The sequence below is a fragment of the Mustelus asterias genome, chromosome 25 (assembly GCF_964213995.1).
Source record: "Mustelus asterias chromosome 25, sMusAst1.hap1.1, whole genome shotgun sequence".
Taxonomy (NCBI): domain Eukaryota; kingdom Metazoa; phylum Chordata; class Chondrichthyes; order Carcharhiniformes; family Triakidae; genus Mustelus; species Mustelus asterias.
In genome coordinates, this window is record NC_135825.1 from 28,273,530 (window position 1) to 28,286,690 (window position 13,161).

Consider the following 13,161-nt stretch of genomic DNA (forward strand, 5'->3'; position numbering starts at 1 on the left):
AAACCCAAATTTGGTGAGGTGCCGAATGAATTTGCTGCAAGTTTGCAGCAACAATATACGTAAATAATACCCTCAACAAAAGCCCCAGTTGTGTATTTCTACTGTTAAATCTGATCAATTTAACTAGGCACTGTAGGATGGGAGTCCGAGTGAAGTGGTGGCGAAATGGCATTAGTAGAAACTATTGTTTGACTGCAAGCCAATCTAAGTCTTGGAGCAGTTCTCTGGATAAGCAAAATTGTTTGAAATATTAAGAGCTGTATTTTTTATTTTTTTCTGCTGTGTATAAAATTAGTAATAAAGGTGGGGATTGCAGTTACCATTTTCCTTGCAAGTGTAAAGTGTTTGTATACAGGAAGTCAGTCTGGTCCATTTTTGATTTCATCAAGAGCATCAAAATTACTTGAGCAGGAGCCTATTTGTCTTTCTCACAAAACACAAAACTTTGCTTGAAAGTCAAAAAGGTAATGTAGGAGATGAAGTAAAAAATTGTTGACCTGGATCTTGTGGTCAGCGGCAAAGCAGAGGCATTTGACACTGACTGCTTGACAAAGTACCACGCAACTTTGGTGGAGCAGGAACTTGCTTCCCCAGCACTTTCCAGGGACGTCGGTTCAGAGGCTTAGCAGCAAGGTACAAAGCAAGGAAAGCTTCAGGCATCACAAGCTGAAAACATGCCCCTTGAGTTAAATGTTAAGCTCAATGGCAGCTAAGTTTTGTTTTAAATGATTGAAGCTGTTCAGAGAAGGTTCACTAGGCTGGGGTGAGAGCTTTGTCTTATGAGAAAAGTTTGGAGCAGATTGGGTCTATACTCATTGACAGAAGAATAAGAGGTGATCTTACTGAATCACAAGATTCCGAGGAGGTTTGACAGAGTAGATGCTGGGAGGATATTTCCCCTTGTGGAGGTAGTTTTGAAATGAGATCTCCCATTGTTTTTTAAAGTTTATTTATTAGTATCGCAAGTAGACTTGCATTAACACTGCACTGAAGTTACTGTGAAATTAAGACAGATGAGGAGAAATTTCCTCTGTGAGGAACATTAGTCTTTGGAATTTTCTTCGCCAGAGAGCAGTGGCAGTTGCGTCATTGAATACATTCAAAGCTGAGTTAAACAGATTTTTAATCTGCAAGGGAGAAGAGAGTCATAGAAACCCTACAGTGCAGAAGGAGACCATTTGGCCCAGCGAGTCTGCACCGACAACAATCCCACCCAGGCCCTATCCCCACAACCGTTCGTATTTACCCCTCTAATCCCTCTAACCTACACATCCCAGGACACTATTTAACATTCCCAATTAATCTAACCCGCACATCTTTGGAATGTGGGAGGAAACTGGAGTACCTGGAGGAAACCCACGCAGACACGGGGGGGAATGTGCAAACTCCACGCAGACAGTGACCCGAAGCTAGAATTGAACCAGGTCCTTGGAGTTGAGGCAGCAGTGCTAACCACTGTGCCACCGTGCTGCCCCAAAGTCAAAGGGTTATTGCAGGAGGGGAGGGCGAGGGGGGGTGGGTTGGATCAAGCAGAGGAGTGGAGTTAATGCCTTCATCAGTTCAGCCAAGGTCTTATCGAATGGCAGAACAGGCTCGAAGGACCCCTATTCCTCAATCTTAATGTTTAAAATAAATTGGTCACTTTATAACTCTTAACTTGAAAAATACATTTAACATTTTATAGCAGATTTTCCAGAGCCCGTTCCTCAGATATTAATGCCACCCACTCCACTTCCCCTTCCCTTCCCCTAGCTCCTCAGTTCTGCCCATGTTGGAAACAGCACTTGATTGGGGGAAAACCTCGGGAACCCGGAGGGGGTGGGGGAAGGAAGGTGGTGCTGGGGAAATCATTAAAAATCTTTTTATTCACAGTTAGCAATTTGCCATTCTGTTTATCTTGTGGATGGGGACATGAGCAATAACAATGGTTCCACTGGTTGCAGTAATGGCCAGAATTCTCCGGTCTTGCAAGACCTGCTATCGCTGTCTGCGAGAACGGGAAATTTGATGCTCAGGCAAGGCTACATTTATTGTAGATCGCTAGTTGTCCATACCGGGTGATAAAAGGCCTTGTTTTTGAACCACCATGGTCCTTATACAGATGGTGCTCCCACAGTGACGTTTTAGATGGAATTCCAAGAATTATAATGCAGGAAACCTCGCAGGGAGCAGTGCAGATTATCTGCAAAGGAACCATGCCCCTTTTCATCACACTAGTTACCATTTTCTGGTAAATGAAGGGTTTAAGATGGCTTTGGAAAGAAGGTAAGTGTGTAAGATCAAGGGATAGAGTGGGTGGCGTTAGGCAGTGAGTAAGGATGTGGTGTAAGTAAGGTGAGCGTAAGATGGAAGGTGAATAGATGCGGCTAGTCAAGGAAAGTCGAGGTTGTTAGTGTTTGATTGGGGTGCCAGTTGTATAGTTACCCAGGTGTTAGACCTGCTTTTTCCTGTTTAACATTTCATAGAATCTTTACAGTGCAGAAGGAGGCCATTCGGCCCATCAACAATCCCACCTAGGCCCTATCCCCGCAACCCCATGCATTTACCCTGCTAACCTCCCTGGTGTTAAGGGGTGATCTACCATAGCCAATCAACCTAACCTGCACATCTTTGGAGGAAACCGGAGCACCTGGAGGAAACCCATGCAGATACGTGCAAACTCCATATAGTCACCTAAGGTCGGAATTGAACCCAGGTCCCTGACGCAGTGCTAGCCGTATGCCACTGTACTGCCCATTTCCTGGGTAACTGCTCAGGTAACAAAGTCGGAACTGTCCAAAGTCTATGACTCTAACTCAAGAGTTGGACATTTTTTTGGAGGGTTCTGGGGAGCAGGAGAATTGCCCATCAGAAGTTCAAACTTCCCAGACAATTCCCACGGAGTTCTTGCATTGGAACTTTGAAGGAATCCCATAGTGCATCTTCCTGGGTACATCTGGCCTCCGACCATCCAAATATTGGAAAATCTGGGCCATTATGTTAATCATAACATTCAGAAATATTTGTCGGACAATTTTTCAGCTGTGCCAAAGGTGGAACATTTCCTTACTCTTTCTTTTCAATGTAAACTCTTGAGCTGTGGACATATGAAACTTGCGTGTGGTCCACTTAATATGTTGGTCCACAAGGTGAGGACAATTGTGTGGGAGATGAGCTGCTATTCATTTTACTTGAGCATATCAAAGTAAATTTCTAACCTTATTTCTAAACTTGGATAAATACTGGCAACATATGCCACCTCCTCAAAGTATTAACATTTCTAAAATGTTCACTCTGCCTGAGAGTAAATGACTCTTCCACATTTTACAGAGAAAGAGGAACTAAACTGTATTGGCATCTTGGTTTGCTATGTTTGTATCTGAGAGTTTTTAAAGGGTAATTCATTAGGGACAGTATTCATCTGAATAGTCCCCTTGAAACTGTTATAAAGCTGGATTATTTTTAATTATGCAGTTGTTATTCATTTTTTTAATGGAGTTTTTAACATTTACAGCTTGAGACACAACTGGGAACAGGTATTCATTGGTCTTATCCTGCAGTTACATCACAAATGTGACCTATGTATTAATGATATTGTGAGTGTTTAACTATACGTTACCATTATGGCACAGCGGTTAGCACTGCTGCCTCAGAGCACCAGGGACCCGTATTTGATTCCCGGCTTGGATCACTTTCAGCATGTTCTCCCCGTGTGTGTTTGGGTTTCCTCCAGGTGTTCCGGTTTCCTCCAATAGTCTGAAAAATATGCTGGTTAGGTGCATTGGCCATGCTAAATTCTCCCTCAGTGTACCTGAACAGGTACCAGAGTGTGGTGACTGGGGGATTTTCACAATAACTTCATTGCAGTGCTAATGTAAGCCTACTTGTGACACTAATAAATAAACTTAAACTTCAAAAAACATTATATACTGTGTAATAATTTGGAAGTGTGAACTCTTCACAAAGACCAATTTACCTATATAAAAATGCAGTTTTGCATCTCATTTTGGCTCGGGTTTTGGTTGCTAGCTATATGTTATGCATCCATCCCAGAAGTAAGAGTAATTAAAGGATAACAAGGGTCATTCCACATGCAGCTGGACATTTTACACTGAAGGAATGAATGGGTTGAGTGGATGTAATGCGACAATCTGAGTCTTGTCATATTAGCATACATGTGGAAACTGACCCAATGGTTGGAATTCTAAGATCTGTGACTAAGCCCTAGGGCGGGGACAGGAGTGGTTCCCACTGCAGAGGCCAACGGGCAGATGCATCATATTTGCTGGCTCCAACCTCAGTAATCATGCATCTGAGGGCCTTGTGCCGTATTCCATGGGCTTGATTGCATACATCCTGCCGTCATTAGTGGATGCCATATTGAAGAGGCGCCCAACATCACTGATCCACCATTGAAGGAAGGCGATGGACCACCAGGAAGATGGTGGACTTCCTCGGTGACACTGAAACTAGAAGATAGACCTGATAGATGCCCCTCCCACACATTGCTATGGTGTTCCAGGGTCACTGGCAGCCTCCATCCCGACTCCTGAGGCAACTCCAGACAATTTTCAGGAAAGGCCTGATTTCTGCATGCCACATTTTTCCAGATGTTTTCTGGACCGGCGTGTTTTCCTGATGGTGTCACGGAGTATCGGGCATTGTGGGAAGATTCTGGTCGGGCCTTCATCTGCATCCCACTAGCCAGCCACACGCTGGTTTTCCGATCAGCCATGGTGGGCACCAGCAAAATATCCCATGGGAAATTCACACCAGAGTGAAATCAATCATTGGAATTGCATTGGATTCTCTCCCACCCCCTTGTTTGCCATTGAACCTGCTGACTGGGGCATGGTAGAATTATACCCAACGTTTGGGTGATATAGTCATGGGCTGGATGTTGATGAGGAAGAGGTGAGGTGTCCAGAGATAGATTTTTGAGGAGGTTATGGTGTCAGAAGGGGAAGGCAGGCCATGTTGGAGGTACTTTGTCTACAACTCCATAGGTAAGAGAAAGGAAGAAAAACATTGGGAAAAGATGGCTTGACATGTTAATAACTAAATAGAGCTTGAGATAAATTGAGTAGGCATAAATAAAGTCACAGATGACATCCATTAAGGCCATTTTAGTCTTATGTAGATGGAAACACGATTGGAGAGATTCAAATATGAACCTGTGGAAAGATATGCATGGATTTGGGAGGCAGTAGCACATCATGAATGCTGAACTTTACTGAGTAGTTATGTTTTAAAATGATACCTTTAGGTACAAAAGAGTGTTCTGAAAGTGCTGCTGGTGAATTTTGATTTTACATGTCAGACCTGGAGATCCAGATGCGATGCGTGGGAAACTCAAACAGAAACCAATTGAAATGCCAAGTTACAGTCTTAACACCTTTCCTCTGTGTATCACAGACAAGGGACAGCTGCTTTTTCAGAAGCAGGAGAGTTAGAGAAGGACTGCTGTGAAGAAGTATAAAAGGACTGCTTGGTGTTAACAACCAAGCAGGTTCTGTGAGAGTTTGTTCTCAGTTCTAAAGGAAGAGAACAGAAAAGATGTGACTCTTGGAGATTTATGAAACAGGGGCATGATTGTTGAAAATTGAATCCAAAAAAGTCAGGGTGAGTGGAATAATTTTCGAAGGACACTGGAAGGTTTGACTTGGGATGGCATGGCAAAGTGAGGTTGCAGGAGAGCTGGGAGTTCCTTTGGAACTATCCCTGTTTGCTCCATATCACTTGACTGAGTGATGAAATCTATGGCCACAGCTTGATTTTTTTGCGACAGACTCTAATTGAAAAGAAGAAACTAGCCCTCCCACTTGCTAAGGAAACTAAGACTGAAACTGAGATTGGAAACCAAAACTTCTGGCTGGAACTATATAAAGGGGACAATCATGAGAGCTCAGTAGAAGTTGCTGAGTCCAGTAGTGCAGGACAGGCAAGCTAAAGAAGACAGAAGCCGAGAATAAGCAAGTACACAGTTGTTGCACCTGTTTCTGTTACTTGAAGATAACATTGGTGGATCAATGCCATCCAGGGAAGTTCTGCCATTCTTGTTGAGGACCATACCCATGGAATTTGGGTTGGTTGTGCACTGCTGTCAGCTGGGGATCAGGCTACATCCTAGACAGAAGAGAAGGTGAGATTCTTTGTAAAAAGGCCAGGGTTTTGAACGACTTTGTGACTGAGTTGCATGATCTATCTGCTGAGCCAATTCATAAGATCTGTCCAATTTACATGTGCCATTTAATGTATAATTTATAGTTTAGAATCAACAATAATTTGCTTGTTAATGTTTAATTAGAGTTGCCTTTGGATAAGATATTAACTATTTGCTTTGTTTGATTCTTGTATAGTAAAAATACTTCTGTTTTAAATTATGGAATCTTGTGAATTCATTCGGCACAATGGCACAGTGGTTAGTGCCTCACAGTGCAAGGGACCCATGTTCGATTCCTGGCTTGGGTCTGTGCAGAGTTTGCATGTTCTCCGTGTCTGCGTGGGTCTCCTCCGGGTGCTCCAGTTTCCTCCCATAGTCTGAAAGATGTGTTGGTTAGGTGCATTGGCCATGCAAAATTCTCCCTCAGTGTACCCGAACAGGCGCCCGAGTGTGGCGACCAGGGGATTTTCAGAGTAACTTAATTGCAGTCTTAATGTAAACCTACTAGTGGCACTAATAAATAAACTTTTAAACTCATTCATTTAGTAAATACCTGACATTTCAGATTCCTCCAACTTTTAAAATGAAAGTTACTGGTCTCTATCAACCAGGGTCATAACAATTGTTTTAGTTAGTGAATGCAAAAGTATCTGTTTACTTTAGTTGGTTTAATGGTTGCCTAATAATTGATGTTTGAGTTCTGCTGATTGCAGTATTTGTTAAAAGTCTTGAAAAGTGAAATCTTGTCCATTGGGTTATTTCTGTTGGTCATTTGGACAATTTAGCTCCTTAAAAAGTTATTGGTTTCCACAAGGATCAGAATGGCACTTTCAAGACCTTTACAAGGACAAGGGAGGTTTATTTTTGAGAGGTTTGATGGTGGTGATTTTGAAAAAGAGGCACAGGAACCATTTACCATATCTGTGGCCAGGAGGGAGTAAATTGTGTTCAGCAGAGAATGGAGTCAAGGGGGGTAGATTTAATGAACAAGGTGATCTTAGAGAAGGTGTGAGGGGAGATGGGAGCAAAACTAAAGAAAGACATCGATTCTGAGTTGGGAAGACTTTGACTTTGTGGGTAGGAAAAACCTTGAGAACATTTCATTCTTTTTTCACCAAGCTTAGAGTTATTGACTGAAAAAATTGTTAATATTGTTACTTTCAGGTTGTAAAAGGTTGTGAATAATGTTGCCAAGGGATACTGCATCTATATTTTCAACATTGTGTGACAATCAACCAGCCGTTTCACCAGAATTATTTTTATTTCTTGTTCTGATTTTAATATTACTCTGTTTTCTGAGATGGCTAACGTTTAAATTCATACTGCAGTATAGTTTATGAAATATGCAGGAGTTTTCAGCGTGTAATGTCTTAAACCCTCTTTTCCTGTTATCATATCCATTAAAGAAAACCCGATGTGTGAAGTACCTTTGCTTCGCTTTCTTGCCAGTACGATTTACCCAAAAGCTAAGGCCTGGCAGTGGCAGCAAATTGACACAAATCCTATGATTAAAAATTGATACAAAAGCTATTATATGATTTGAATGTTTTGCTGTGTAAAAAGGCCCAAATGGTCCAAGTCAGCAAACACACACATGCTGGAGAAAGAATATATATATTTTTTAAAAACTTGAACTTGTATCGCACTCTTTATGACCTATATTTTGGGATGTATCAAAATACTTTGCCAACAAAGAAGTACTTCTGAATTGTAGGTACTGTTGTGATGCAGGAAACATAGCAATCAATTTGCACTCTGCAAGCTCCCACAGACAGCAATATGATAATAATAACCATACATCCTGTTTGTGTGATGTTGATTGAGGAATAAATATTAGTTGGGACACCAGAGATAACTCCCGTAGTCTTCAAAATAGTAAAATGGGATTTTCTTTGGATCCACCTGAGAGAGCAGACAAGGTCCTATTTCATGCCTCACCAGACAACGGCACCATTCTGAAGAGCAACAAATGGATATGGGACCCCAGCTTGCTCGCCAGCATGATGGGGTAGTCTGAATTTTGCCTGTCTGGTAGGACAAGGGAGCTGGAATCATCTTTGGCAGACAGCATGGCTGAAATCTTACAGTGGGGACGGTGGACATGGATCAGATCTTGCCTATTGAAGAGGAAGGAAGGGGCCATTCTTGCTCATTGGAACCCAAGTAGGGAGGCCAAAGTCTGCTCAACAGAGACGTGAATGAGGCCTGAATAATTGTTCAGTGTGTGAGGGATGGGTGGAGGTGAAGCATGAATAGTTGCTCAGTACAGGTGGAGTCTGGGGGGAGGGATTTTGCTTGCAGGACCATGTATTTGCTCATTGGGCCTCTGTCTCTTACTTAATGAATGGGGAATCATTAATGAATGGGGGGGGAGGGGGGCGGTCACATTAGAACTTGAAGCCTGTATAACAGAGCAATTCCTCGTGTTTGGACAGCTCATCAATTCCTGGTGAGGTGAGCATGGCAACACCTCCACCATTCAGAGTCCGCTTGCAAATCAATCAGCACTCTTTTCATGCGGTATAAATTGTTGTTCCCCTTTACTAATAATTTCTTGTGAGCTGTCCTGATGAGTGCAAGATGCAAAGCTTTGATATGTCTCTTTTTTTCAGTAATACTCAAAGTTCTGTACTACCAAACTTATTAATTGCTGTACAATATCTTGTGCTAATAGGGAGATTTGTTTATCGAAAGCCAAATATAAACTGAGCAGGAGGAAGTTAATTTTCTTTTTCTTTCTATCATTGCAGAAGAAGATGTGGAAAATTTTGATGTAACAAACCTGTCTGAGGCAGTGCAGCGGAATATTGAAGCTGATAGTTTCTGGTGCATGAGCAAACTATTAGATGGCATACAGGTAAATTTGATAATTAAAATGAAAAGCTGGCTAGTCTCTAACTATTTTTTTGGAATCCACTTTTCTTCCCTTCAAACCTACAGTTACCTTTTTTAAGGTTTGATAAGGGTCCACTGACATCAGCATTACTTCAGTACCTCGTCCGAATTGCAATTTGTGTTTGAGGGGGGTGCCTAAGGCTGTTTGCCAGCTGGCAGCTTTGCATTCAAGCCTGATCACGCCCTACCTTGTATCCAGCAGCTGGAGTAGTAGAAATTTGTGCGAACCTGAGGTGATACTTTGTTCATCCTTCCAAAGTTGTTGGACGTGAGATTCTGTTGCCATTTTAGTTTTCAGTTAGTTAAATTGAGATGCACAAGATTCTTTGACTTATCTTGATTCTTCTGCCCAGAATAAAAGAGCTTATATATTTTCCTTCTCACATGTCACTTGTCAAACCCCCTGGAGTGTCAAGGAGGAATAGGACAATTGAAAGGCCCATAAGTGGCAACAGGTCATTATAAAATTTTCAAATATAGACAGTCCTCGACTGTACAACGTTCAAGTTACAATGAAAGGCACTTGCAGCGTTTATAGATTGATTCCCCATTTCGACTTTGCAATGTCGATTTCTACTTTACGACGCTAGACCAACACAATCATATGTGCACAGATTTTCTGGACCGCCCATCTGTATGAAAGGACCCGTCGAACTGTCTTTCTTGAGTTGGAAGCGAGTGTTTTATTCTGTTTTTTTTTGGCACAACCATCGTGATTTTATTGCATGTATACTCATGCTATATTTAATGTGCGCTCAGTCTTGCAGGAGATCAAGATTAAACAGGCAACTGACAGTGATTGATGGCTTCATTATATCCCCCACACTAGCTGAGGAACTTGTGCTAAGACGTGCAGTCATCAACAGTTGCCTCGGCGACTTGACAGGGCAAGAGTTCAGAGCATTTAACACGACTGGGAGCCCCATCAGTGATTTGCAACCTTGGACCAGGAACCAATCCCCCCATTTAAACTGTTGTTCCTGTGGAAAATTCTGTTCCGACTGCGACATTTCGGCTTACAGTTGGTTCCTGAAAGCCATGTTTTGTTGGAAGTCTGAGCACTATCTGTATCCTAAACGATTTCTTTATATTGATAACAAAGTGGCTGCTGCCTGAAATTGGGGTTTGATTTTCAGAAAAATTGATGCAATCTGGAAGGGGAGAAAGATTTGAATCACAAAAGGAGAATGTTTTTTGATGCAGTACCACATGGAAGATTGGTCCATATCACACAAAAGCACAGAATGTGGAACGATTGAAGTGGACTGGCAACTATTACATCTCATGAGACAGAAAATGGTCGGTCTTGAGAGTGCAGGGAAGTGGTTATTACGGTGGATGATGGCCAACGTTCATTCAGATGGTGATGAATGCTCATCCTGTTGTGTATATGTTTTATATTGGGAAGCAGAGACCAAGTTGATGACGGCATGTTATTGAAATCATCAGCGTGTTATATATGCATGCCACCTGCTAGCTGTTTTGGTCACCGTATTTACAGGCAAAAAACCATGACATATCCGTTATCTTGCATCAGGCATCCAAGCTACACAGACAGACTATGGATGTTTAGTTTGCTGACATAAGAGAAAAGGAAAATTTAGAGCAGCTCTTATTGAGATATACAAGGTCTTTATAGGAATTGACAAGCTGAGCCATGGGAAATGTTCATTTGGGGCCAGAGAATACCAGTGAGACTGCTTAGGATGAAGTTCAGAAGAGAGAAGTTGAATGGAAAGATCAGGTGTAACTAGTTCATTCAGATGGTGATGAATGTTTAGAATGGACTTCCAGAGAGGCCATTGATTCTGAATACATCAGTGATGGTAAGAAGCAGCAAGACAGGTCAGAAAATCAATTGAGGGACTAGATCATGAACCGTATTCTGTTTTTGAATTCAGGCATGGACCATATGTAGAGAAATGGTAATTCTTGGTATCCGTGTTCCAATAATCGCTGTTCTTGGTCTAAAAACATGACCTAGATGTTCTTTTGTCAGCCTTAGCCTGTCTTTCTTTCTCCTGTTATCTTAGTTTGCAATGAACTGCTGATTGGATCTATGCCATTTCAAATCTTGCAAGTTTCCAAAAGTTTTCAATCAATCAGCTTTCAAAATGTTTGAGTCTCCGCTTTTCCAACCTTTCCAATTACCTCAATCCATTGGCATCAGCAGTCTATCTTCCGACTGTTTTCTTGCTTATTCATTTCCTATTCAATTTTTTTTTCGGTCATGGGATGTGAACATCGTTGACTGGGCCAGCATTTATTGTCCAAGCCTAATTTCCCTTGTTCAAAGGGCAGTTAAGAGTTGACCACATTGCTGTGGATCTGGAGTCATGTGTAGGCCAGACCAGGTAAGGACGGCAGATTTTCTTCCCGAAAAGATATTAGTAAACCAGATGGATTTTCAAACGGAGAACCAGTTCACATTGGCATCCTGCTTGCAGGGTGGCTAACAGACAACAGCCTCATGCTATGCTTTTCACAGCAGCAGCTGTTCCTGTCTTGCTCTCCGGTTCTGAGAGTCTTGAGTGTCTCTGCCCAGAAAACAGGCTCCTTGTCTTGCATCAAGGTATGAAATCTATCACTTGATTCTCCACAGGTTTCATCCCAGGGCTTTTTCCCAAGATGATCAAATCACGTGGGCCTATCTGCTGGCAGAGTTTACTATGATCTCCCAACCCCCACTCAGCATATTCCATTTCACCTTTAAGGAAATATCTAAAAATGAGACCATCTTATAAAGTCTTGCATTCATAACAATTTCTATCCAAATCTGTGACCCCTCGGCTTAACTTATTTTGTTGGGTTGTTGAGGGTTTGTGGATAAGAAATGTGAATAAAATCCCTTTCTCAACTATCTTCTAGTTAAATGCTCCTGTTTAAAGAATTTTTCTTGAAAATTGCAATCGCTTTTATGGTAACACTATTTTTTATATCTGAATTAATTTTAATTTGTTCCTTCACCTCACTTTACCAAAGAATATCGCACATAATTTGCTTGTCAGTTTACTGTCATATGCTGTTGCCCCCCCATGTCATTTCTTCTAACAAATAAACTTCCAAATTAAATCCTTATCAGCTTATTTATATTTAGAAAAACACAACATCAAGCTCTAGTGATAACGTGGAAGTTTTATTTTATACATTTACAACCAATTCAAGCATTATGTACATTGGACTTGTATAAGGTCCAATGAGTCGTGCATTTCTAGATTTATGTTACCCAAGAAAGACCAATGGTCAAGTTCATGAATTATGAAAAGTACACATTTTAGAATAAGATCGGAAATGAAATAGTACAGTTTAGTGCGCTCCATATATCATAAAGGTATAAAGCATTAAAACAAATCTTTTGCGTTCTAATCCAACAAGGCCACGGCAAACTATTCAACCTAATTTAATCTAATTGTACAAACATCAGAATTATAGCCCTTTTCTATATAAATGTGTTCTCATTTAGCGGCAGTTAAACCTTCTAATTGATGTCATTTTTTGGACAATTTGTACAATCAGTCCCTGAATTGGTAATCACCAGCATCAGTGGCCCAACCTGCAGGTTTTAGTTTACTGCTGGACACTTCATTGCACTCTGTTGATGCCAAGTATCAGGTTATTGTTAAGTGTGAATTAGCACAAGGTTCTTTCTTTTGTTGGAGAGTTCGATACAATTTTGACTTTAGAAATATTTAAAATAAACTGGCAAAAGCACCTCAATGCATTAACAAATCAAATTTGTAAGACAATAAATTCTACAGAGGGAGGAAAGAAGTAACTGATGGACCTTTGGAATATAATAACTTATTTTTAGCGAAAATTTATAAGCAGCACACCCCTTTATATGAGTTGCAACTTTAGGCAGTGGCTTTGGTAACTTGAAATTTCTCCCTAAAGGTATAATCGTTGCTACAGTTCGCCGAATCTTTATTGCAGCATTTTAAGCAGAAAGATCAATGGTTTTTATTTTGTATTGTTCCTACATTGACAGTGGTAACATTTTGTTTATGTTTAGTATGCAACATAACTTGTCTGTGGCTGATTTTCTCAACTGCATCTATATAATTTATTACACTAATTAAGTCCCTGGGTTATTCAAGTAAAGGTTACAGAGCTAACTGGAAAAT

At 41.1% G+C, this 13,161-nt stretch overlaps 1 protein-coding gene across 3 annotated transcripts in view; it reads left to right on the forward strand.

The window, feature by feature from the left end:
• Positions 1 to 13,161, forward strand: part of LOC144511874 (TBC1 domain family member 22B-like) — a 322,468-nt gene that overhangs the window by 193,640 nt on the left and 115,667 nt on the right. For all 3 annotated transcript variants that reach the window (XM_078242287.1, XM_078242286.1, XM_078242288.1), the window contains one exon: positions 8,893 to 8,999. In XM_078242287.1, coding sequence (XP_078098413.1) covers positions 8,893 to 8,999 — 107 coding nt within the window. The remainder of the gene's footprint in view (positions 1 to 8,892; positions 9,000 to 13,161) is intronic.